This window comes from Ictidomys tridecemlineatus, chromosome 3, assembly GCF_052094955.1.
Source record: "Ictidomys tridecemlineatus isolate mIctTri1 chromosome 3, mIctTri1.hap1, whole genome shotgun sequence".
Lineage (NCBI taxonomy): Eukaryota > Metazoa > Chordata > Mammalia > Rodentia > Sciuridae > Ictidomys > Ictidomys tridecemlineatus.
The window spans coordinates 51,534,998-51,561,756 of NC_135479.1; the positions used below are offsets into that span (position 1 = coordinate 51,534,998).

Genomic DNA, 26,759 nt, shown 5'->3' on the forward strand with positions numbered 1-26,759 from the left:
TTTCAAGTATCTGTCTCTTCCTTTCACTCTCTCAAAAGAAAAAATAAATAAATTGCAGAAGGCGGCAGCATTTCCAGTCTTCCCCTGGCTCCCAGACACCCAACCCCTAACCCCTGCCCCCCACCCTCCCTCCCATATTTCCCACTCCCTAGACCCATCCCTCCCCTTTCCCCAAAAAAAAAAAAGAAGAAAAAAAGGAAAAAAGAAAAAGAAAAACAGAAAAAAAGAAGAAGAAGAAAAATCCCAGGGAAAAAAAAAAGCCACAGTTAGACCTTCCACTCATGCAAACCAGCAAAGAAAAAAGGTGGGGGCATGTGGAAGGCAGGGGACCTGCAGAAGAGTCCCACTACTTCTCCCCCAAAAACCACCTTTTAGGAGAAAAAAAATGAAAAAAAAATTGAGAAATCAAGGGACATGGGGAGTTATGATGGAGCAAGGGTGACCCCAGACCCTGCCTCCAGAGAGCGCGGAGGCCTGTGGCCCTGCATCCCTACAGCGGGTGCTCCTTGAGAGGGGCCCTGACTTCTGGAATGTATGGGGGAGGGCGGGCAGCCCCCAGTGGGTCTGTGTGTGCATTGGGGGCAGGTAAGGGTAGGGATCCTGAGGAGCAAGGGCTTGGAACCAGGAGCCCGGCTCCCCGCTCAGACCCCAGGTTCCTAGGATTCTGGAGCCCAGTTCTGGGGTGTAGGGATACATGCAGAGGAGTGTCCCCCCTCCAATGAGCTGGATCCAGTTAGAAAGGAAATAAATAAGAAGGGGTCAGAGGGAGGCTGGGGTGCGAAGGACGTGGGCAATTCAGTCCAGACCAAGGGCCCGGATGATGGAGGCAGGGCGAGTCCAGGCCAAGCCAGGGCAGGAATCAGAGTCTCTCTCGGGCTGGGACCCAGATGTAGGGGCCTGAGAGGTCCTCGATGACACGCTTCACCTTGTGGTAGATCTCCTCAAAGCTGTCACCCTCCACGATGGCTGGGAGTGGGTGGAACAGGGAGTGAGGCCAAGGGACAGAGGATGCCTGACCAAGGCAGGATACAGCCCAGAGAAATGGGCACCTTTTCCTAATTCCCCCAGCCATGAGCCATGAGGCTGCACCCACCCACGGGACACCTCTTCCAGAGCCATCCCTGCAGTGGGGTGAACTTTGTCAAATCTGAGCAAAAGTGCCCTGTGTGTGTCACCACTGCAGCCTCACCTGAGAAGCACTCTGTGAACTCCTGCTCTAGCTTGGTGGCTCTGTCAAAGGCTTTGCGGGCTTGCTCCTCTGTGATCCGCTTATTAATTTCTCTGTGAAGAAAGGAAGACCCAGAACTTTACCTCCTCCATCCAGGGATGTTAGGCTGCAACGGGTACTTTCTTATTGAAAGCAAGTAGCAAAAAATATAATTCCTGATATCCTCTGGGGTCACAGATGAGCCCCCACCCACAACCCACCTCAGCCAGGTGTGGGTATTTCCAGGACCTCTCTAGAGTTTATCCTTCCAGTCTTCAGACTCAGAGAAGGAGTTAGACTCTAACTCCCAACTGCTCCTGAGGCCCTGGCTTGCCCCAGCAGGCATGTGTCCCAGGTACTGCTGGGAATTGTAGCCTGCTTAACTCAAGGTAGGAAAAAAGAGGAAAAGCCTGGGATTCCTTGCAATCTCTGGGTTTCAGCTCTCCATGCAGATCCCCACTGAGGGCTGCTGGAGTTGCTGTCCAGAGTTCTGAGGGGAGAGTTCAACACAGAGGCCTTGAGAGGCCTAGGACCACAAGTGCGGGGAGCAGAGGGGAGGCCCCCAGGACCATACTCACAGCACATTCTCCAGGGAGCGGGGGCGGATGAAGATGGCGATAGGGTGCAGGTGGGCCGCCTGCAGCCGCCGCACAGCATTGGCTGAGACATCGAGGATGCAGTGCTTCCCCTGGGGGCAGGCAGGGTAGGCGGAGGGGGACCAGCAGGTGATGGGAAAGGACAGACAGAGGTGCCAAGAAGGGACACAGAACATGGAAAAGAGGGGACAAGAGGATGGCCAAAGGGGAAGTGACATGAATGTCAAAAGACACATGGATAGTCAGGATGGGAAGGGGATATGGACAGACAGAGTGAAAGACAGAGAAAAAAAAGGAAAGAGAAGACAGAGAACCAAGCACAGTAGGGCAGCGAAAGAACAGGATGGAGGATGTAATGAAAACCAGGCAGGAAGGGGATCCAGAAGACGGATACAGAGCAGGGTCAAGAGGGGCAATGGAGAAGGGGGTGGGGCACGGAAGGTAGGACAGGGCAAGGGAAATAAAGCAAGGGAAAAGGAGAAAGGAAGTAGGATAGAAGGAGGAGGGAGAGGAGGACAGACAGAGGACAGACAGATGGAAGGGACAAGGAGAGACAGATGGAGAGAAGGAAGGCAGATGGAGCAAGGAGCCATGGAGGGAGGGCAGGCAGGGTGGCAAGCATCAGTAAAAGGAGTTAGCAGAGGAATGGAAAGGGGCGTGGGGACCCCAGGAAAAGGAAGGAGAGGGGAGAGGGCCAGGAGGAATCAGGAAGAAGGAAGGGACCAAGTTGGAGGAGGCCAAGGTACAGCCACAGAAAGAGAGGAGAAGTGGGGCGAGGAGGAGGGGAGCAGAGGAAAGGGACAGATGGCAGTGGGGAGTGTGGGGTCAGGAAGCGAGGGCAGCAGGGCACAAAAGAGCAGGCAGCCAGACAGAGTTGCCCAAGAGGAGAAGGAGGTGGAGGACGGAGTGGAGACCCAGCAGGGAAAGAGACAGAGAGAAAGAGAGTTAGAGAGAGTTGGAAGAGGCAATGGGGTAGGGAGAGGGCAGAAGGAAGAGGACCAGGTGCTCAGTGGGTCCTACCTGCTCTGCCACCTCTCGCACGGACTGGACGCTGGTCCCGTAGAGATGGCTGTTGTACTGGCCAGCCTCAATGAACTTGTGCGCCTGAATGTCCTTCTCCATTTTCTCCCGGGACGATACAAAGTGGTAATCCCGGCCATCTATCTCATACTCCCGCTTGGGCCGTGTAGTATCTGCCAGGAAGTCACCCCACCCCCCCAAAGATCTAACCACCATCCCTCTAGCTTAAAATCTGCCTCACCAACCAAACTCCCAAAGTGCCCAACTCATCCTTGATAGGAGGCCACTGTGGAGACTAAAACTCAAGAGGGACAGAACCACTCCCCCAACACCCGCCAGGGTCTCCCATTTTCTGGCCTGGGGTTGACTCCTGTGGGAGCTGAGAAGACCCCTTCTTTGAGGAATCCTGTGACCCCTGCACTCCAATGCCTGCAGGCAGTTTTGCCTACGGCCCTCACAAGCGGGGCTCCTCAGGCATCCCACTCCTCCACCCTCACCTTCACCTCCACCTCCATCCAAGGCCCCAGCACTCACGGGGAACACAGGATCCAAACTTGTCGGGGAACTCGGAGAGAAGATCGTCATTGGCACGGTCCTTGGTGGGCCCAAGGATGATGATGGGGCGAGCGTAGTGAACTGAGGAGAGGAGCCGGGCTCAGGCAGCGAACAGACAAGGGGAGCAGGAGGGCTGGGGCTGAGGCAGGGGCCAGGGCTCACCTTCCATCTGCGTCACTGTCTCGTAGCTCAGAACTGAGTCTTCTCGACCTGGTGGGAGACAGAGCGTCTTCAAGGGGCTCTAAGACAAGGGACCTGGGGCCCCCTGCCTTCTTTGGTGTTCCTCTCACCCCAGGGCTTCCCAACTGGCCCTACCTACCCTGTGATCCAGAGCTGGAGCCCCAATCCTAGGAAGAAAAAGCAAGCCATGGGTTGGTTAAGGGTTCGGCTCTGTGAAGACCCCACTCTTGCACCAAACTCACCCCTCCTCCACCTACCTTGGCCTTTAACCTTGACCACTCCCGTCGCTCAACCCTGTGGGATACATGGAGATATGGAGGGTGGGAAAGTGCCTAGTGAGGCCTAAAAGCTCCCACACTCTGGACCCTGTGATCCTCAGTGAGGAGCTGTCTGCCCCAAAGGCTCATAGAAGCAATAGTCATGAGAAGGGCCCACCAGACAGACTCCAGAGAACCCCCTTTTGGCTGCCCACCCTGGAGAACCTTGGGAATTTCAGTGCCTGGAGCAGGAAGTCTGCAGGTCCCAGGAGCCTCACCGTCGTTTGCTGGGGATGAAGCCAATGTCATCCGTCTCACTGTCAGAGTGGACCCGCCGTGCCTGCCACCACTCCTCATCGCTAGCATCAATTACATGCAGCACATCCCCAAAGCGGAAGCTCAGGGCCTGGCTCAGGAAGCCGCAGTCCTTGGTCTTGTCGTAATCAAACAAGGCCCTAGAGGACAAATGGCTATGGGTCAGGGCATGGCTAGTACTCCAGCCACACCAAGAACCAGCCTAGAGGTTCTGGGCTAGGAATTTGCAGCAAAGCTTAGGTTGTTAGTGGCATGCCCACAGGAACCCCAAAACTAGGAAAGAACCAAAAGCTCTGCTGTAACATATAATTGCCATTACATGTATGATGTGTCCAATTTCCAGGATGAGAGCAAGAACTCCAGACAGAAGTTTTCAATATGTGTGCATGCCACAGAGTTTCCTTGAATCTGCTCAAATTCATAAGGAGAAAAAAAAAAAAAGTCCCTCACTGGCAAACATTAGTTACTCTTATCCCTTATCAGCATCAAACTCTTGTCAGGGAGTCAAAAGTACTAGGGTTAGGACAAGAAAACTATTGATTCTCCAAGAAAGCAAAGATGCAGAATAAAGCAATGGGACTGGGAATATAGGGAGAGAGTCTGGAATTGCTGACATCATCTAGGAGTCAGAACTGAATAACCCTGGGGTCTTACTGGATCCCAGAAATGAAGGAGAGCCAAGTGAAACCCCAGGTATGAGCCAGGTGTCTAAGTGGATGGTGAAAGAGAAAACAAAAGCACCCAGGATAGAGAACGTGAGCTGAGTGCGGGATGTGTTGAGTGTGACATGCCGGTAAGACATCTTAGTAGAGATGGCTAGAAAGCAGATGGCCAATCCCAATAACCAGGAAGCTGAGGCCGGAGGAATGCCAATTTCAAGGGCAGCCTCGGCAATTTAGTGAAGCCCTAATCAACTTACCTGTCTCAACAAAAAAATAAAAAGAACTGGTGAGCAGGGCATGGTGGCACAAGCCTGTAACCCCAGCAGCTTGGGAGGCTGAGACAGGAGGATGGCAAGTTCAAAGCCAGCCTCAGCAACAATGAGACACTAAGCAGCTCAGTGAGACCCTGACTCTAATACAAAATAAGGCTGGGGATGCAGCTCAATGGCCAAATGCCCCTGAGTTCAATCCCTGGTACCAAAAAAAAAAAGAACTGGTGATGTAGCTCAATAGTAAAGTGCCCAGGCTTCAACCCTGTGGCATGCCCAGGAAGGAAAGAAGGGAGGGAGAGGGAGAGAGAAGAAGGAAAAGCAAGCAGATGGCCAGAAAAGCAGGTCTGCACCTCTGAGAGGTCAGGCCAGGGCCGACGGCTCTAAGACACATGTGCAGACTGGAGTGGCAGATGAGGCTGGGCAAGTGAACAGGACCAGAGAGAGAGAGAGAGAGAGAGAGAGAGACAGAGAGAAAGAGGAAGTGCAACAGAAACTTAAGCCACAGTGCCCACACTGGGGAAGAGCACAAAAGAGAGTCAATAGGGAGAGGAGTCCTAAGGGAATAAATGCTTCTGAAGAGACAGGAGTCAGGTGCAAGAGAGCTGTGGTCCATCTCTCTGAGAATTCCCACAGGGATACCAAGACTGAAACAATATTAAAAATATCCTGGGGCTGGGGATATACCTGGGAATATAGTTGGTAGAAAGGTTGCCTTGCATGAACAAGGCCCTGGGTTCAATCCCCAGCACCACAAAAAATATATATTTGTATATATCCTAAAGTTGAGGACAGTGACATATGCATAAAGTCCCAGCTATTCAGGAGGCTGAGGCAAGAGGATCATTCAAGCTCAGGAGTTCAAGACCAACCTGGGCAATATAGCAAGACCCCCATGTTAAAAGTAAAAAGCTGGTGGATGCCTGTAATCCCAGCAACTTGGGAGGCTGAGGCAGAAGGATCACAAGTTTAAGGACAGACTCAGCAAAGACAAGGCCATATCTCAAATTACAAAATAAAAAGGCCTGGGGATATAGATCAGTAGTAAAGCTCCATTGGACTCAATCTCCAATATCTAAATAAATAAATATAAAGAAATCCTAAAAGCCCTGTGTTTACCTTTTCAATGCCCAATTGTGAGGCAGTATGAGACTCCTTGGGGAGAGGTCATGGTGCCCTGGGGCTAGAAGGCAAGTGGAACACTTGGGGTAGAAGTTATTTTCCAATTCAGATGGTGTATTTCAGATTAATCTGTGTCACTGAGCCTGTGAACAGTGGCTGAGCAATAAGCCTGGGTGTGGGGCGGGCAGGCGGGGTGTGGATCAGGCAGGGTTTAGGGCAAGAGCTGGCTAAGGAATAGGGAATGGGCACAAAAGAAAGAGGAATCCACAGAAACCCACAAAGCTCAGCCCAGCAAGCCTCTGACCTGATATAGAAACCCCTTTTGGGGTTGCTCCGAAGGGAGGCAGTCCCTGAGCCCAGGCTGCTGTTCATGAGCTGTTCCCGAAGGTCGTGGATCTTGGCCTCGAATCGGCTGTACTCTGAAGAAGCACAAGAAAGTTCTTGAACTGTGCTCCATTCTATTACCAAAACCTCTCTGCCCCACCCCATCCTCATCCCTGCTGAATCCATCAGTTGACGAAACAAGTTCTGAGCCCACAAGATGGGTGCCTTAAGCCTGGTACCTTCTGGTTTATATTGAGCAATGATTGTGACCGTCTGACCCGCATTCTTGAGGGCAATGGCAGCCTGCTCATGGCTGGCATTTCGGAGGTCAACACCATTAACCTAGAGAGAGGAACAGCGGCTGAATAGCTTGGCACTTCTCATGTTTAAGTGGCGCAGGGAATAGTCCAGTAGGGGACCAGGCTTCGGCCCACCCAGCTCCTTCCCAAGAGCTCTGGGCTCTACTGGGGGGACAGGGTGGGCAGGCTGGCAAGGGCAGGCCTTCCCTCACCGACAGGATCTGGTCCCCCTTCCGCAGCTCCCCGCTGAGGTCCGCAGGGCCCCCGGCCAAGATGAAGGAGATGAAGATGCCTTCGCCGTCCTCACCACCCACAATGTTGAAGCCCAGGCCCGTGGAGCCCCGGTGGATCACGATTCGCCTCGGTTCTCGGGGAATGTCTTCCTCCCCAAGCAGGTCCTTGGCCACTGGAGAGTAGCGCCGAGGGGAAGTGGGGGTCATGGCTGTGGGATAGTCAGTGCCCAGGTAGCTGCTATGACTGATCTCATTGTCCAGGTGCTGGGAATAAGCTGAGGGAAGACATAGAAAGAATGAGATGAAACATAAGGAGGATACCCATCGGCACCCACCAGCCCACCCTCTCCAGCAGAAACCAAGAGAGCCAGACTCAGACAAAAAGGAAGTTATTCTGCCAAAGATATTTGGTGATGTGGTAAAGAGGACATCAGATCCAGCAATGTCAGAGGTCAGGAATTTATAGCATCAGAGATTGGTTCTCTTAGGGGATAAAGGACTTTAAAGTTATGTGTTGTCCTTGATATGCCAGGGATGGTGATGTCAAACGACAATATTAATACCATGCTTTTTGGGTTTTCTTTCTTTTTGGTTGATATTTTTCTCAAATCTCTTAATCCATAAAAATTCCCTTTTTTTTGGTCCCCTCCTCTTTGGCCATTCATCTGTTGAAAAACTAGGTCATTTATCTAAAAAATTATCCTAGGTTTTATGAGGGAAATTCTAACAGGGAAAATTCCTGCATAATACCTGTGGTCTTATTTAACCTATGCCTCTACTCCTATATCTCCTGTAACCTGGGGACTTTATTCTAGAGGCTTCATCAGATTCAAATTCAATATGTGAGTAAGCAGACTTCACAGGTGGCGCTGTGCACTCCTACTGTGTCACAAAAGGCTGCAATGATGTCTTGTTGTCTTTCGGAAGTATTCAGCCTTGTCCACCCGTCAGCCTCTCATCCAAGCTTTCACAGCCACTGATGATGATCACTGCCTAGTTTGGATATTTATCTGGAACCATCAAATGATAACAATTCTGTTTTTTTTTTTTTTTCTGGTGTGTGTTTCTTTTTCAGATGGGACAACATTAATCAAATTTTCTATAAAGAACTGTCCCATTTCAACCTTTTAGTTAATCTAAGGTATAGTTTGTACAGGAATGATGGATGCTCAGCTCTTTACCAGTTTTCAGTAAATGGGTTTCCTAGACTCTTCCAAAGAGACCCATTTTTTTTTTTCAGTCCTAGGGATTAAACCCCGGACCTTGTGCATGCTAGGCAAGTGCTCTACCACTGAACCATATCCTCCAGCCTAAAATTAATTTAATCATAATTTGTTTCTTATTTTTGTTTAATCTTTTCATTATAGATGAACCCAATACCTTTATTTTTTTTTTGTGGTGATAAAGATCACACTCAGTGTCTCACATGTGCTAGGCAAGCACTCTACCACTGAGCTATAACCCCAGCCCTTGTTTTTGTTTTTGAGACAGGGTCTTGGAAGGTTTTTTAGGCTGGGCTCGAGCAATCCTCCTGCTAGCTGGACTATGGGCACTTATCACCAAGACTGGCTTCCCAATTATTAATTTTTTTTTTATTTTGGTACTGGGGATTGAATCCAGAGGCACTTAACCACTGAACCACATCCTCAAACCTTTTTATATTTTATTTTGAGAGGGTCTCACGGAATTCCTCAGGACCTCGCTAAATTGCTGAGGCTGGCTTTGAACTCAAGGTCTTCCTGCCTCAGTTTCCCAAGTGGCTGGGATTACAGGATTACACCACAATGTCCAGCCTCAATATTTTTAAATATAACTATGACCTCGTGGATTTTCACCTATTGAATGAGTTTTCAATGAATGGCCAGAAGCCTCTTCAACATGGCTCTGTGTCTTTAATGTGACCCTAGTCTTAGATACCTTCCTTCCTTCCTAATATGAAAGATGTTGAAGTTTGTCTCATATATTTCTTGCCAAACATTTGGAATCAGTCATTTTTCCAAGGAGCCCAGGTTCCTTTACATAGATTATGGTATCCAGAAATAGTACCATGTGGTTTTAATGTGGGTTTAAGTATGATTTCATATTAGGTAGGGGCAGCCACACCTCATTATTCTTTTCTAAAATGTCTTAGCTCTTCTCCCACACATACTTTTCCAACTGAACTTTAGGATCAATCTGCTACATTCCCAGGGGAAAACCAATATTGAAATTCTGATTAGGATTGCATGAAATGTACAGATTAATTTGGAGAGGATTGAGATCTTCTACTTATTAAGGTTTTCCATCCAGAATCGTCGTTTTGTACCCTTCAGTAAATTTTTTTTTCATGTAATTTCTATCAGATAACAGTATTCTTCCTCCCACCTTCTTCCCTTTGGTAATAACAATAAAAAATGTTATGACAAAATTATCTCAGCAAAATTACCCTGGTTGAAAATTATTGCTTTTGACCAAAATAATAATAAACAGATGTTAGATTTAAAAACAAAGAAACAAAATTAATCTTATTTGTTAATTATATTGTGGACCATTTAGACTAAAACACAAAACAAATTAACTGAAAAACTTAGAAATAAAATGGAAGGTTAAGAATGCTGGGCTAGGGTTGTTGTTCAGCGGTATAGCACTCGCCTAGCATGTACGAGTCCCTGGGTTCAATCCTTAGCACCACATAAAAATAAATAAATAGAATAAAGATATTGTGTCCAACTACAACTAAAAAAATAAATATCTAAATAAAAATGTGGCCCTGGAAAATAAGTAATAAGAAATCATAACAATGAGAAGATATAATAGGTAAAAAGAGCCCAATTAAAAAAAAAATTCTAGAGAGGGAAGGAAAGGGGGGATAGGAAGGGGATAGGAAAGGCAGCAAAATACAATAGACACTAGTATGGCAATATGTATAAACATGGATGTGTAACCAATGTGAATCTGCAATCTATATACATGGTAAAAATAGGAGTTCATAACCCACTTGAATCAAATGTATGAAATATGATATGTCAAGAGTATTGTAATGTTTTGAACAACCAATAAAAAAAAAATTCTACAGAGGCTAGGGGACAAGCTTAATAGAGCATTTGCCTAGCATGTGCAAGGACCTGGGTTCAACCCCTAGCACCACCAAAAATAAAAAATAAAAAATCCTGGAAATTACAAGAACAACAAAGAGTCATTGGACCCAAAGATGTCAACAGCACCAACATGAAGAAACCTGGTCTAGGGCTGGTGATATAGCTCAGTTGATAGAGTATTTGCCTTGCATTCACAGGCCCTGGGTTCAATTCCCAGCATGGCCCAAAAAAAAAGAAAAAGAAAGAAAGAAACTTGGTCTAGGGCTGGGACTGCAGCTCAGTGGCAAAGCATTCGCAGTGGCAAAGCGTTTGCCTAGCACCTGCGAGGCACTGGGTTCAATCCTCAGCGCCTGTCAGAAATAAAATAAAGACATCTAACATTTAATTCCCCGCTGTTTTTAAAAAAAAAGAAAGAAAGAAAGAAAGAAAGAAATCCCAGTCTAAGCTGGGTACAGTGCAATCCCAGCAACTCAGGGGACTAAAGCAGGAGGATCACTAGTTCAGGGTCAGCCTGGGCACTTTAGCAAAAAACTTTCTCAAAAAAATAAAAAGTACTAGGGATGTAGCTCAGTAGTAGAGACCCCTAGGTTCAGTTTCTAGTACTGCAAAAAAAAAAAAAAAAAGAGAGAGAGAGAGAGAGAGAGAGAGAGAGAAACTTTGTCTAAAACAGTAACAGTATCAGTAGTAAGAGGCATCACTATTTCACTCCTCAATGAGAAAAAGGACACACTGCAAAATGTTCATTGCTGGTTGCTAATAACTACTCTTCATCACATTAAGGAAAATGTCTCTGCTCCTAGTTTACTGAAAGTTCTCACCCAAAAATAGATGTTAAATTTCATCAACTGGCTTTCCATATCTATTTAAGATGATTCTTTAATTTTTTCTCACTTTTTTTTGTTTGGACAAGGGATTAAACCCAGGGGCACTTTACTACTGAGCTATCTGCCCAGTCCTGTTTATTCATTTATTAATTTTTATTTTGACATAGGGTCTCACTAAGTTGCTGAGGGTTTTGCTAAATTGTCGAGACTAGCCTCAAACTTCTGATCCTCCTGCCTCAGCCTCCCAAGTTGCTGGAATTACAAGCATGCACCAGCACACCCAGCTTCTCACTTGATTTTTGATATAATGAATCATAGTAAGAAATTTTCTAATAATATACCACTTTTAGTTTTCTGAAACAATCTTTTTAAAAAATATTATTCTCTTAATATGCTAGCCATATTGGGGTTCCTACTATGACACTAAAAATTTCTGCATCTCTGTTCAAAAGTGAAATTATTCTTTACTTTCCTTCTTTTAGGTTATCTTTGTGACTATTTAAACTGGCCTTATAAAATGAGATGTGAAGCCTTTTATCTTTTCCTACTCTGAAAGAGCATAAGAATCATCTATTGGGGCTGGGGTTGTGGCTCAGCGGTAGAGCGCTTGACTAGTATGTGTGAGGCCCTGGGTTCAATCTTCAGCACCACATAAAAATAAATAAATAAAATAAAGATATTGACAACTACAACTAAAAAATAAATATATTTTTTTAAAAAGTCATCTATTTCTTTCTTTCTTTCTTTCTTTCTTTTTTTTTAATTACTACAGGAGATTTAACCCAGGGGTGCTCAGCACTGAGCTACAATCCCAGCCCTTTTTGTTTTTTGTGTTTTGAGACAGGGTCTCACTTGCTTGAGGGCCTTGCTAAATTCCTGAGGCTGGCCTCAAACTTCCAATCCTCCTGTTTCATCCTCCCAAACCACTGGGATTACATCATGCACCCCCATACCCAGCTAGAATGTATTTCTTGAGAATTTGACCAAATTATGCATAAAACCAAGCGGGCCTTAAGCTCTGGAGGGCAAGATTGTTCATCTTTTCTAGTGCTTCTATGGTGACTCATTTTCTATCACTTCTCCAACCAGATCAAGGATCAGAGGTTGTGACCATTTTATGGGGATAATCTACAGAGGAATGGTCACAGGGAATATCCTAGAATTATATGTCATGGGGATAACTAGAATGGGTCATGAGGAGCTTTTGAATTTGGAGGGCTCTCACAGGTTGTGATGTCTGGGGGAGCATAGCTGTCACTCAGGTAGGCATTGCTGGGCTTGGCCACCTTTAGGTAGACAACATCATACGTATTCTTCAGGGCTGCCACGGCATCCTCATGCATGACGTCTTCCAGCCCCACACTGTTGACCTGGGGTCAAGGGAAGCAAAGCTCAGACAGAGCCAGAAATGGCAACAAGGCAGATGTAGTGGGGTGAGGTAATAAGAATCCTGAGCCTGTCTAGGGTCTACAGGTGAGACTCAGGTCTGAGCTAGAAAAGTGGAGGTCCTCACCGCCAAGATCTTGTCTCCAATCTGCAACCTCCCATCCTTGTGGGCAGCACCGCCTTCGATGATCTTGGTTACATAGATGCTATTATCCCCAGGGATGTGCTGGTTCCCCACGCCCCCTGCGATGCTGAAACCAAGACCTGGATGCAAGGAATGGCACAGGTGGGTGCTCAGGTAACTGGGAAGCAGGCCTTTTTTGGGGGGGGGGGAAGGGAGGACATTTAGGACAGGAGTGGGGACAAAACTGGTTACTACCTTTAGGCCCCTTGATGAGCTTGATCTCCATGACCTTCTCAGCTGGGGGCTTCCGGCGCATGACGTAGAGGCGCACGATTGAGCCTGCCTCTTTGAGAGCCTCCACCGCTGCTGAGTGGGTCACCTCCCGCACATCCACTTCATTTACAAACAGGATGCTATCGTTGACCCTGGGAGCAGCAAGGTGGGCCTGAGCCAGGAGCTTCCTGCTGCCCTGGCCCTCATTTTCAAGCATACTAGCTTCCTAACCCCTGTCTCCCCTCCCCACCTGAGGCGACCATCCTGGGCTGCAGCCCCTCCAGGAATAATCTTGGTGATGAAAATGGATGGATCGTCACCGATGTGTGGGTTGTCGGTGCCACCTGCGATGCTGAAGCCCAGACCTGAGTTACCCTGAGAAAAAGGAGGGCAATAGGTTAGCCTCCCTCACTGAACAACCAATTCTGGCAAGGCAAGTGGGACAGGGAATAGGTCAGAGAGTTGTAGCCAGAGCACTAAGGGACATGGTTAAAGGGAAGGCCACCTAGAAAACATGTGCACAGAGACACAGGCAGGGAAACAAGAGGAACTTGAAAGGAGGAGCTGGCTCACCCTTTCCAATGTGATCTCCTCGTATTCCATCTCCCCCTCGGTTCCGTTCACCTGCAACTCCAACATGGGACAGAAACACAAAAACAGTGAGATGGACATTCCAGCCTGAGAACCTAGCCCTCCCTCCTCATGCAGGGACTTGGGTCCTCCATCCCTCCCTCCCTCCCTCCTTCTGCAATGGTCCCTACCCCAAAATCTAAACAACTCACATATCCTGGGGCTTCTAGGGTATCTGTGTTGACAATCACTGGGGGAGAATTGGCCTGTGAGGGAAGACAGGAAAAGAAAAGCTGACTCAGCCTTGGCTCAAGAGGGAGCCCATAACCAAGGATGGGTCCCATCAGCCTAGCTCCCCTTTCAGCTACTTCACCAAGCCCCACTCTGCCACCCTTAGGGGCTCTTCAAGGACCCAGGCTCAGCCCACATTTCATACACACACACACACACACACACACACACACACACGCACAGATACACATGTGCATGGATTCAACTCTGCTGAGCTCAGGTCCCCTGCAAGTGGAAGGAAATGTATGAGAAATGAGAAGGGAGAGACAGCCAGACGGAGAGGGGAGCAGCAGATGGTAAAGAGGGGGGGGGTTGGGGGGAAGGGAGCTTCTCACCGGATGTAACACCACGGGTGTTACATGCCTTATGTGCTACACACATACACCCCAGGGCTCCTGTCCACCAGGTCCTGATCACCCGCTTCCTGCCCGCTCCCTGTCATTATCCCCCCACATTTTTATAATGCACCCCCAGATTTGTCCCTCACCTTCGCATACACTTGCCCTAAACCCAGCGCCCAGGGAATCCGGGATTTCCCCAGCTGCAGGCCCCTCCCTCTCTCTCACCCACCCGCCATCCAATCCACGCCTTTCTCCAGGGACCTTGTTGCCTAGCAACGGTATCTAAGCCCAGTCAAGACCTGGGGAGACCCACCTCCAGGAGGCCCTGTCGTCAGGACAGCAGGCGGGGGAGATGGGCGTGGCCTAGGGTCGTCCAGAGGCCTGAGCGCGGCAGGACTCCGCGAGCCCCACCTTTCCCGGCCTGGGCCCCGCCCCCCACTAGCCGGGCCGAGAGGAGGCCAGGTCGAAGAGGTTCGTGGGCACAGCACATTCTGAGTAACCTGCCTTCCAGTCTCCCCAGCGCCCCTCACCCTACGCAGCGCAAAGAAACGTCAGAAACAGGGAGTGGTGAAAGACATCCGGGTCCTAGCCTGCACTTCTACTCCCTCCCCCTCGCCTTCAATAAGGAAAGGGTTAAAGTTAGGCGTTCCCAGGTCTTTGACGTCAGGCGGCCAGGTCTCTGGACTCTCAGGCGGGGCCAACCTCAGGCCGGTCCTAGGGGCTTCCCCAATTGCCAGGGCAACCAAAGCCACGTCTCTATGGCAATGGAGGAAGGCGGCCAAGAGCCTCCTTCCGGGGTCCCCAACCTATTTCCTCCTTAAACAGATTAGCTTAAACAAGCTAAAGGATTCTCCTAGTCTCCTTCCCACTTTCCCCCTCCAAAGAGGCCCTCCTCTCTTTTACTTCTATTTCTCAATTCTAGAAAATGCCGGCAATTTCCAGGCTCTACCCTAGATTTCACATCCATAAATCTACTACCGCCATCCTCCCAACCGCAGCAAACACTGTTGTCTAGCCAACAGCCACAGACTGCTGAAATCTTATCCACATGTTCATCCCCATTCCTATCCTAGATCCTCCCTGATGCCCCATCCTTCATCCAAGATTACATTCATCCAACACCCTCCATCTAGATCCTTGTACCCACCCTTCAGTTTCTATCCTACAACCCCAGCCTCCATTCTCTATCCACTTCCATTTTCAGACCCCTGCCCTATACTTTATGGATCTCCTGTCCTTACCCTCCATCCTAATTTGATTCTCAGAGAGGGAATCAAATGTTACCCCATATTCAAACCCTCAATATTCTATCTCCAAATCACTCCTTCACTTCTCAACCCACTACCCACCCATCTGAAGATTGGGACATCTCCTGTCCTACAACTGAGGCCTTGTCCTGAGATGTCCTCCAGCATCACTTGTGGCCTCTAGCACCCTCCCTCCACTCCCATTTGCTTCCTGAGCTCTGATCCCAACACTTCCTGGCACCTTATTACCTACTACCCCTCAAACTTCCCTTCTCTGTCTTCCTCCTCAATAACTACTTAATGGCCCCATCTTGTAAAAGGCATTGCACAGGCCTTGCAGTCATAATTGCACACAAATGCTGAGCATCATCCCCATTTCCAGGGCCTCACTTTCTTTTCTCTGGACCCACTCAATCCACTGCCCCGATTCCACAGTTTCATCCCTATGTCCTCTTTCCACCCCCATTCAACACCTCTCCTGCCACTTCTAATCCCAAGCTTAGGGGACTCTCCTTTCCTCATCCCCTTAGCTCAGAAACTCCCTCCCCATTTCATGATGAAACATCAGCAATCTCCCCCTTCCTGGGGCTTCCACACCACTGACCCTCGTTGTCCTCAATCTCACAGCTTGCCTGTGCTCTCCATTCCTCCCCATCCTGTGACCCAGAAAAGGAGACTGAGGGGGAAGAAGATGGAAAGTGGACTGGAAAATAGAAGGTTTCAGAAACAAGGCCTCCCAGGACTGAAGACGGGAAAGCACACTGAGCAGAGAAGGAGGGAAAGGGGAAACAGGTGGTAATGAATAAGGGGGAAAGTGGGGGAAAGAAAGAAGATACGGGTGGAGATGAGCCCAAGAAGAGAGGAACAGGGAAGGTAAAACTGAGAAATAGTGAGCTGGCTGACCAAGGAGAAGACTGATCAGGCCGCAGAGGCCTGAGCTGGGGATCAGCAAGGGGGGGAAGGAGATGCGTGGGAGGAAGAGAGAGACAGCATCAAGAACCAGCCAGCCAGCCAGCAGGGAGGAAAAAGCGGTGGAGGGGGAGGAAGAACAGGAGGAGAGCAAAGACTAGGGTAGAGGAAGAGGCAAAAAGGCCCCACGACGACGACGTGGTGAAGTCTCAGGCCAGACAGATGGAAAGGGCTGGAGACTCAGGGACAGGGAGAGCAGGCCCAGAGGCGGAGGTGGGGGAGGAGGCGGGAAGGGACAGGAGCAAATGAGGGCAGCAGGCGCTTGGAACAGAGCTCTGGACACAGAAAACACAGGAAGCAACCGGGGGTTGGGGGTGTGAAGGAATGAAGAGGGCCCTGGTGCAGGGGGCCTCCAGGGGGATGCAGATGTCTCAACATGCGCACACAGCACGTAGCGCTCAGACACACTCAGGCACACTCAGAGACACATAAACACACAAGCGCCTCAGGCTCCGGACCCACTCCCACTTGCCTGACCTGTTTCTCCTCGTGGGACCAACGTGTTTCCAGCCCCCCCCAACGTCCCCTCCCCCAGGCCCCAGGAGCCCAAGCCCCAAATGCCCCACCCCAGACCCAACCTTTCCCCACAGCTCTTGCCCTACCGGCCCATGGGGGTTGCTGCAGCTCCGAGGCTCCGAGGGCCGCACGGGGGAGGGGGCCGCCAGGGTCTCCTACCTTGAGGGGGGAGAGGTGGGCGTGGCCCACGACCCCGTGGACGGCCTCGAGGTGGGACAAGTTCCTCTCCGCCACGTGCACCAGCTCGGGGGCGTTTACCTGGTTGGGGAGGTGGGCCGGGCTGTGCTCCAGAGGGGGCGTGTCTTCATCTTGGTAGCGGTATTTCTGGGGATGGGGACCGAGGCGTCACTGGGCCGGCCCAGTGCCTCAGGCTCCAGGCCGCCGGCCCCAGCCGCCTCCTCTTCCCCCAGCCAGTGCAGTGCGGAAGGCCCTAGGGCCTGACCAGCTCCTCCCCCTCCCTCTCCTCCAGCCCATTGGCTCCCCTCTCTCCACCCTCCCAACAGCCCCCTCTCCCGCCAGGGCCTCAGCACCTCTCCTCTCTCCCCAAATTCCAGCTCCATCCCCCAACTCCTGCTCCTCACATCCCGGGGCCTTGGCCTTCTACCCAGCATCCCCTTCCTTGGGCATCAGTGTCTTCACCCCTTTTCCAGGCCTTCTTCCCTCCATCCTTCAAAAACTCTTGCCCCTGAACCCTGATACTTCTATTCTCCACATCCCATCCCCCAACTTCTTTGCTTCCCTAATCATCTAAATCCCACTCCCATGTTTTAGACTCCCCCTCCCATGCTCCACTTGCTGCTCCTGCTTTGTACCTCACCTTCATCATCTCAGTCTCCCCATTGCAAACTCTACCCCATGAGCAATGGGTTTTCCAGCACCTTGCATGCATGAAGCAGGGACCAAAGTCAGCCTCTTCAAATAGAAGGTATTTGGCATCAGCCCCCAGGAAGGACAAAGCCAAGTCTGTCTCACTCTTCCTTCAAGGGCTTACTTATTTCCCAAGTAGTCAGCAAAGGGACCCCAGAGCTAGCTGCAACCTTATAGTAGTCCACAGCCCAGCCAGCTAATCCGGATGTACTAGAAAGGGATGTGATGGGGGAGGAAGGGGAGGAACAAAGGCAGTAGGGCTCAGAAGGGGACAGAAATGAGTGCCAGGTCCTTAACTGGGGAAGAGGGTAGCATGCTGAACCTCACAGTGAATTCAAGTCTTCCTCTGGCCTTTTGGGGTAAAAGATCCAACATGTCTCCTGACTCCCTACCCAATTAACCAGCTGCTACCTCAAGGGCCTCCAGTACTAGCTTCATAGGAACACCAGTAAATGAGATTAACCTGGGGCAGAGAGAGAGGAAAAGGGCAGATGAAGGCAGCACTGAAGGACAATTCTGCCTGGCTCCTTTTACAGCTGCCTCTGTCCACCTGTGCTACTCTCCTCAGGAGTTGACCCCCACAGTAGAAGGGTCCAGACTCCAGGTTCAGGGAAGCAGGCAGAGGGTACCAGATGCAGGGATCTCTCAGGGACTAAAAAAGACAGCATACAGCTACTAGTATTCATGAGAAAAGGGGGTAGAATTTCCCTCTCAATTTTTTCTGAAAAGCTGAGAGTACCCCATCATTTGAAGGGAAATAATTGCAAGATCAAATAGGAAGAAGCTTATCAAGTACTATGCCTGGTATATGATGAGTATGATTCTGGAAGTTAGGATGATGAACCAAGGCTGAGGATGTAATTCAACACTGTTGTAGACTAAGGGTGAATGAAGTAAGAGAACTAGAGGAGGGAAATGGTCCTGTCAACATAAAGATTCTCAACTCAGGACACAGAAGCAACTAGAATTAAGAAGCACCTGGATATGTTTAAAGAGTTTTAAAGAAGGGAAATAGCCATGGATGTGAAGAGAGAATCCAAAACTTCAGGGGTTAATATCATGGGCACAAAAAGTAGAGAAGGAAAGTAGGAATAGTATGCAAAACAGCCCTCCTCAAGGGCTGAGCTGTCTTGGGTAACAGCACCATGAACTGAAAGAGGTTGTTCATTCCATATCCTGAGAAGGTGGTCTTCAGCCTGGACAATGTGCAAGCCGAGGGACAATGCCCTGGAATTGTAGGGTCTGGGAGAAATGGAAGGAAACAAGTCTCTCTTCTCACTTTGTAAGGCCCCCAATTTCCTGCAAAATAAATTAGACTAAAACCTGTAATTCCAAGTTTTGGAGTCTGGGAGGGTTTAAGTCCAATGTCCCTCCATCTTCACCCCCTTCACAAAGAAAATTCCTGAATCTGATGAAGAAATGTCAGTGCACCAAAGAAAATGGAAGCATGAAGAGAGACATTTCATGGTTTATTCTAGAGAGGAAATAAAGGTAAACTTTATCACAGTTGAGACCCCAGACATCTCTCCCTGCCCCATCCCCATGGGAGAGGGGAGTGTCTAACACTGAGGAAAAGGCTTCTGGGGACTCATAGGTAACAGGAGAAAAATGAGGAACATAGAATGAAGAACTGAAGGTCCCAAAATGTGGTTGGAGGAGGTTAGGCCCTATGAACAGCCCCTGGAAATTTTCAATGTATATGTAGTGAGGGGGAAAATAAAGGGGGAAAGGTCTGGAGGGATGCGGATAGGGACCAGAAATTCTGAAACTGAAAACTAAAGGATGGGGTTGTCAGCACTTCTCAGTCCTGGATTGGGGCAACTAAAGCAGGACAGGAAGGAGGACACCCCCCCACACACACTGCCCCTTTAGCCCACTGGGACTTAGGGCCTTGAGCAGTGACAGCTCAGATAATATTGGATGGAATAAGTCTGCACTCCCAACATATTAGGGTTTGACACAAGTGAAAAGCCTGGAGGGACATAGACGGGCTCGCTGTTGTTCCTTCCCTGTTGCCCACCCCCCGCCAAAGCCCCAGTTTCACGAATGACCTGGAACCAAGGCTTGTACCCCAAAACAAGGATGTGAGTTAGTGGAGGATAAGAGGGGCGACCCACTGTGCTTGTCCCCAGGAAGTTGCAACGCAGAGACCCCAGCCAAGCAGAGGCAAAAGCGACAGCACTTGAAGCTCACACCCTGAGATTTGGGGGGTCCGGGAAGAGGGGAGCGGGGCCGGATCCCGTACCGCGGCACGTACCACGCAGAGACACATGGAGGCGAATCTGTTCCGAGCCGACATGGAGGAGGGGAGGGGAACTGAGGGAAGGGGGCGGGTGGGATATCAAGGGTCCCGGGTTGGGAAAGGGGGAGGGGCAGAGGGGCGGGGGCTGCGGCGGCCGCGGCGACAGGAGGCTGCGGCGGGGGGGGGGGGGGGGGGAGGCGCCTGCGCAGTACGGGAAAGCGTCACGATGGGCGAGAAGGGTGAGGGGAGACCCTCTTAGCCACCAACTTCCCTGGTCCCAGCTATTTGTCTGTGGACCTCACCTTACATAGTATATTTCTATCCTGACTACTACAAATAGACTCCCCAATTTATCTGTCTGGTTCTCAGGGACCCCTTATCTCATCTAATGCCCCATGCCCAAATCACCAGGCCCCTAACCATTCACTGAACAGTTCTCCTTCACTTAAAAGAATTCCTAAGGGATCAAAAATGCCTCTCCCAACAGCCCCCACCTTAAGACTGTTACTATGAACAGCATCCCCTTCCAAGACATCTCCTACTCTAATAGGCAAGGGTCTCCCCTGAAGTCCAGCCATACCTGATAACCAGACAGTGCTTCTTCAAGAGTTTAAAAGACCACACGGATCCTCGCTGTGCCTTCAACTTAATATACCCCTATATCATCCCTTTCTAAATCATATCTGTCCCTCGATTCATTAGTAGAGAACTTGAAATTAGTGCAATTCTTACCCTTGTTCTAATATAAATATCCAAATGAGGAGCCTACCAATTTGGGGGGATACCCTGTCCAAATTGCGGAATCTAATGATACTCAGGACTTTCTAATACACCAATACCCCACAAGAACCCAATTTCATGAGATATTTAATCCACCTTAAGGCAGGCCCTCCCAATTCAACTACAATCTTCTCAATTTATTTCCAAACCCTATGTTAGGAGGTATTTCTCTATCCTTTTCTTTACCCCTCAAATTCATAATTTACTCTGACTCACTCCCTACATCTCAACATTTCCTCCATGATTCTGAATTCCAGTTTTGTTGGAAAATCACTCACAAATATATCTTCCCTACACTCAAGACTCAAATAATATTCACCAAAGTAAGATCTGGACTGCAATTTGCTGTGACCCACAAATCTTCCAGAACATCTCAAACAAATTGACTCAGGTTTCTTCAGAGGCTTCCATTTTCTCCCAAACAACTGAAATTGAAAGGCTATCTTCAAAATATTCTCCCATTGAACACCCACCTTTCCAGTTCTGAAATCCCAGTAAGGGGTCTCCTCAAATGGGTTATCTGCCTTCTATAAAATGCCCACCCATGGCAGAAATGACGATTTCCCTAGAACCTCACCCATTGGCATCTGATAGATGCGCCCCCAAAATGACCCCCAATGTCCTAGTTTCATATCTGGATAGAACAAAATGCTTGACTCTAAAATTTTTTTCTAGAACAGAAAATGTACAGGCCCTTCTTCTCCACTAGTGGGCGCTATACCCCATTAAGACCCTCTCCCATCCCCCATTTCCTTTTTCCCTCCATTTTCCGTTTCCCCGTTGCCTGGCAACACAGCAATCAAGGACTTTGGTGTCGCCTAGCAACCGTCTCCCTGGAACAGAGAGCTGAGGTAGGAGGGGTGCTCTGGTGAAATCTGAATAGGTCTCCATCTTGGGAAAATTGAGACGTCAGACCTCCCAACCCTCGGATTCTCTTTTCCAAAGACCCCAGAGTCCTGCAGTTCACGGACAACTGCCCCTTAAATCTAGTCTCCTTTCGGCGCAGGGGACCACGCCACGCCTCTCCTGGGTCAGCCCCGCCCTCATTTCGGTCAGGTAATCCAGCCCCTCCCCTTTCCAAGGGTTGTTGCCCGCCTCCTCTGAGAGTACGCCAGACCCCACCCACCTGCCTCCTAGAGACCACGCCTCCGTCCACTTCCCGCCCATTCGCTCCCCCGGCCTCGCCCACACTGTCCTTCCGCCACGCCCATGTCGGCCAATGAATGAGGCGGTTGGCCACACTGCCCCGCCCCCGACATCTTAACTTTGCCCAATAAGGACCACCCAGAGGGTTTAACCGCTTCGCCTCCGGGGTCCTGGCCAAAAACCCCTCGTCTTTTCCCCACTTTATTCCCACCCCCCACTTATTCTGCTCCGCCCTCCACCACCCTCGCCCGGCCCTCAAGTCTGCCACGCAACTTCAGTCGTCGACGGTTACCATGGCAACGGCGGCAGCAGCGCGGGGAGAAGGGGGAGGGACGGGGGCGGAGTGGGAGAAAGAGATGCTCAGAGACAGAGATACTGGCAGAGATAAAGGTAACGAGTAAGACTAAGTGATAGCTGTAAAACAGTTTGCACAAAGGGCCTAGCACAAAGTGGCGTTCAATAATGCTCCTTAAATTAATGCGGAAGGAGTCTATAAATATAGGCGATGAAAGATGGAAAGGCCGTCAAGACCGAAGTGGGGAGCTCAACGACCACAAAGTCTGATCATTCCCTATCTAGCATTTTCGGGGGGCCCGGAGCCATGTGCCCCCTGCTGGTTGCTCCTGGGTTACCCTCCGTTGCCCTGGATAGAGATAAACCACAACTCCCAACAGTCCTAAGGGCAGCAACACTCTAACACTGAGTGATCTTGTGCCTCAGGGTCTTATGGGAGTTGAAGTCTTCGCCATCCCGAGACGCAAGTTTTGCGGCCAAGGAATGTGGCAAGCCTATGTCTCTATGCCTCAGTAAAACCCCCAAATGCTTTCTGCAAACCTCCTTCCTTCAAGGATGCTCAATGCTGCACTCCATCAAAGAGGTAGAAGTCTGGAGGGGAGAATGAATAACCCCCATCCACCCACCCAGAACAGGCTCCAGGGCAGGCAAGCCCCTCATCCTTGCTCATATTAATAATGTGTTTGTGTGTTGGAAGCAGAACCCACACATTCCAACCAGCCTGCTGTATATACCTGTACACAAGGGACCATAGCTAGGGAGCCAAGGCCAGGGAGCAGGCTGAAGGGCAGGAGACAGGAGGAGCATCCAGTCACAGACATTGAAAGAAACCAGAACAGGGAAACTGAGGCACAAAAATCAACCAGGAAGAAAGCCCAAAGCCCACAGATTGGGAGACAAGTAGTCCTGGTGAAGAGTAGAGATCTGGGCCTAAAGGTCCTTAGCCCTCAGTCTCTTCCAGTCATGCTCACACATGCACAATGCATGTGTACACACATGTGTGAGTTTGTGGCAAGGAACATGTGTGTCCTCAGCTCCCTCCCATGAGAAGCTGCAGTTCTCACTAAATATAACCCCCTCCCCAGCCTGTGACTCACCCAGACCCCGCCTCCCCCGGCCCCCACTTCCTGTCCCACCCCCCAACCCCCAGCTGCCTGCCACCCGCCCAAGCATCCCTCCATACACCAGGCATCCAGCTTTCCAGTCCCAGAGTCTGGAAGAAAAGACCTAGGTATTCTGCATCCCACCAGGAGCTTGCTTGCAATACCCATCCAAAATCACCCTTTCCAGGCTCTAACCATGGGGACACCCTTGTAGGGAACCCCACTGCTGCCAGCCTTGCCCTCTTCCTACGCCTTCATCCTACTAGCCTCTTCACACCACTAACCTCAGTCATAAGTCCTCAAGGACCTTAAATCCAGGTGTTCTCCCCCACCTTGATCCCAAGCATCAGGGGTAACAGTCCCCTCCATCTGTTCTTCTCCCTCTTTCTTGAGCAGGGCTAAAAGCAGTGTGGGAGGAGATGGGGATATTTGGGCACCTGCTCGGGAAACCCTCAAATTTTGCACCACCCATCAGGTCCCCCTTTCCAAATCCCCTCCCCAAACCTCTCCTCCTCCTTCACAGAAGCTGGCAATTTCAGCTGCTGCAACCTTCTAGCTCCCAAGGGAGAACCCCAAGTCCTAACCTCACCTGGCCCATTCCCTCAGGTGATTCTGTGTCAGGCCTCAGCCTTCGGACAACTCCCAGTTATCTCCGTTCCATATGACTGAACCCCAACTTAACAGTCCCCTCAAATCAAGAGAGCACCCCCAAACGTATATACCATGAGACGCTTGTTCTATAGCCCGAAGGCCCACCCCTTCCCTGCCAGCTGACACCCCCAGTCCAGTCAGGCACTCACAAGCAATAACCTTTAGCCTCCTGCCAAGAGCCCCTCAAACTGGGCAAGCCACCTGGAAGCCAGCTTTTCCCCCAGGAGGGAAAAGAAGCCCCCCACACACATAGCCCACCTTGCCACATACAAGAGGACTCCCATGTGAGCCAGGCTTCTCCTTAAATAAGTTGCCCTCAAACATCGCTAGTGAACCCCCAAACCCTTGGGACCCTGAAACCATGGAATACCCCCAAATTTTCATTTCTCTACAGGTACAAATGGATCACTCCAGGGGGCACCTGTGGCCAAATCCAGGGTTTTCTCGTATGTGAACCCCCAAACTAAATTATGACCCCCAATACATCTTACTTCTGATGCTCTCACTCCAGGGCCTCAGTGCCAGATAAGGCCTGCCTGACCCCTCTCCACATATTCACATGCTCCCTCCAGTTTGTAGCCCCCCCCCATCATGCTTACCTTGGTTGTCACTATACAGAGACAGTCCATGTTGGGGGGCCTGGCCGCGGCGGCGGGTAAGGGGCTCTGACTTCATTGGAGTTTCGTTCCTCCCCTTGGTGGGTTCTCACCCCTCCCCCCTCCGCACCCCACTTTTGCAGGGGGGGCCAGGATGGGGGGAGGGGTGAGAGGGGAAGGAGGGGGTTGGAGAAGGGAAGGGTAGGGGAGCGTGGGAGGGAGAGGAAGGGGGCCCTAAAAGGGGCTCCCCAGTGGAGGGGAGGGGGCTTGGGGAGCACACCCCGATTCTCAGGAGGGGCGGGGGCACCGGGGGCTGGTAGCCCCGAGGTTCGGGGGCTGGGGCATGAGCTGGGATGGGGGAGGGGAACTGGATTTCGGGGAGCCCCGCGGCAGGGGGGGGTTTTGCCAAACGGCCAGGGGCTAGGGGCCGTGGCGGGGGAGTGGGGTGGGGGGGTTGGAGACGGCAGCGGCCGAGGGAGCCGTGGAGCCGAGGAGGGAAGGGGAGAGAGGAGGAGAGAGGAAGCAGGGGGAGGGAGGGAGGGAGCTTGGAGCCAGAATGGGGGGGTGCCTTGGCAGAGTTAACTCCTTCGGTGCTGGCAGGAACCCGGATAATGGGAAAGGAGATAGAAGCAGAAGCAAAGAGGCCCTAAGGCAAACATGGAGACCTGGCCAGTTTCCAATGATGAAAGCAAAGACCATGAGGATAGATTTCATTTGTTAGAGGAGGAAGCTCCCACGGTTAGGCTGGGAGCACAGTGGTTGTTTAAATACTGGAGGGAAGCCTGACAGGGGGTAGGGTGTGAGGGAGGGGCTGGCAGGAGGGAATTCCTGGGGGCCTAGTGCTTCCTCAGATTCACAGGAGGAAGCCTGAAAAGTAATTATGTCCTGGACTCTAGTGCCTGAAATTGGGGCAGGCAAAGAAAAGGGAGAAGAGAAAAGAAGAAGAGCTACAGGACCAACTGCAGAAAGTGCATTCTCAGTGCCCCCAACCTCTGTGCCACTGACTCAGGATGCTGTCAACAGGGCCCCCAAGTCTCAGTTTAATATTGGCAAGACTTTGCTCCCCACTCCAGCCCTGCAAGCTCCCTCAGGAAGGCAGGCACCCACCCCCACCTCCTTACCTGACTCTCTGAGATGGAAGCTTCATAATAGTCCAGGATATCTGTCACAGGAGCAGAAATGAGTTATCCTCCCCACCCAAGGCTTCCCCAGACACCCCTGCCACCATCACTGCTGTTTGTCTTGCAAGGGAGGAGGTCCTTCAGCCAAGGCCGGTTGATCCTGATGGAGAACTACTTGGGGATGACCCTGCGTGGGGCTCCAGCTTGGACTAAATGCTGTCTAGGCTCCAACCAGCCCCAAAGTTCAGTACTTGGCCTCACAGGCCCAGGCTAGCCCTTTCCACTGTGTTCCCTCAGAAAATTGAGGCTACTCACCCAGCAAGGCCTGGAATAGGTCACTATGCAGCACTGTGAGGAGGTGGGGTGCCCAACGCAGTAGTGGAGGGGCCAGGAGCCAGAGGGCTGACCTGGGAGCTGGTAAAAAGCAAGTGATGGAGGATTGAGATCAGAAAGAGACTAACACTGTCACCTTAGTTTCCCCAGACTTATTCTATGAAAAGATTCAGGGATAGATAAAGATCCCTGAGTCCCAGCCCCCCACTATGCTCCCAGGCCTCCCCTCCATAGAGATCCCTATTTTTCACCTCTTGGTCTCTGAGACATCTCTCTCTTCTCTCACTTTAATCTCCTTAATCCGCCTGGATTGGGGTTGAGCTGCCTTGTCCCCACCCAATTCTAGCTGTTAAGCAAAGTAGGCAGTCTCTAAATGGACTCCTTAAGGCTCCAGGAATCACCTTGCTCCCCTCCCTCCCCCCTCCCCAAAACCAGGCACAATAAGTTACACTTTCCTAAGGGGTCAAAAAGAAGGTCTTTCCCACAAAGGCTCCAACAGCTCAAAAAGAAAGGAAGCTGAACCCAGCTCTCTCCTTCCTAGTCCTCTCTCCCTTCCAGTGGGAATTGAAGAAGGAGGGGTATATATTTCTTGGGACTTCTTGAGCCAGAGAAGTTTGAGGAGGGGACATGAGAGCAAGAGAATTTCTACAGTCCCTCTTAGGTCTGGGAAGAATCCATTTGTCCAGAGGTCTAGCGTTGGCACATGGCAGAGAAATGTCAAGGAAACTCTCTCTCAGAGGCAGGAAGGGGAGAGGCAATGAAATCAGGAGTTTTGAAAATCAGTGACACCTCCTAGGTCTCAGGAGGATTTGCACGGAACACATTCCCAGCTTGAGTTCCTCCCTCTCCACCATTATCCTCCATTCAGATTTCACAAGGACCCCAAAGAGTCATCTTTCTATGTCTCTGACTCTATCTACCTCACACCTTTCACTTTTCTCACCTCTTTTTCTTCTTTTTGTTGTTGTC

At 50.4% G+C, this 26,759-nt stretch overlaps 1 protein-coding gene across 19 annotated transcripts; it reads right to left on the minus strand.

Moving 5' to 3' along the window:
- On the minus strand, positions 1-26,187 carry Dlg4 (discs large MAGUK scaffold protein 4). Of its 19 annotated transcripts, none has more exons than XM_013361747.4 (22): positions 26,042-26,186; positions 25,773-25,871; positions 25,458-25,498; positions 16,916-16,981; positions 13,506-13,559; positions 13,297-13,347; positions 12,974-13,098; positions 12,706-12,875; positions 12,454-12,590; positions 12,166-12,310; positions 7,019-7,314; positions 6,747-6,849; positions 6,488-6,602; positions 4,094-4,270; positions 3,816-3,852; positions 3,698-3,725; positions 3,541-3,588; positions 3,358-3,459; positions 2,824-2,996; positions 1,786-1,895; positions 1,190-1,281; positions 1-966 (listed from the first exon to the last, which is right to left on the minus strand). In XM_013361747.4, exons 1-22 carry the CDS (start codon positions 26,058-26,060, stop codon positions 860-862), a joined length of 2,295 nt encoding a protein of 764 aa, XP_013217201.2. In that variant the 5' UTR covers positions 26,061-26,186; the 3' UTR covers positions 1-859. The 19 variants fall into 19 exon arrangements, 18 of the variants coding, with proteins under 18 accessions (XP_013217201.2, XP_021587006.1, XP_077898878.1 ...); XM_021731331.3 differs by having other exon boundaries at positions 16,817-16,981; XM_078042752.1 differs by having other exon boundaries at positions 13,297-13,355; positions 13,505-13,559; positions 16,817-16,981.
- Positions 26,188-26,759: the final 572 nt, after the last annotated feature.

Bases quoted from the DNA above. Each gene is read 5' to 3' on its own strand.
- Dlg4 (XM_078042752.1), bottom strand. The intron at 25,499-25,772 runs GTGAGTAGCCTC...CTCCTGTGACAG, and splicing joins CCTATTCCAGGCCTTGCTGG to ATATCCTGGACTATTATGAA. The intron at 2,997-3,357 runs GTGAGTGCTGGG...ACTTCCTGGCAG, and splicing joins GTTTGGATCCTGTGTTCCCC to ATACTACACGGCCCAAGCGG.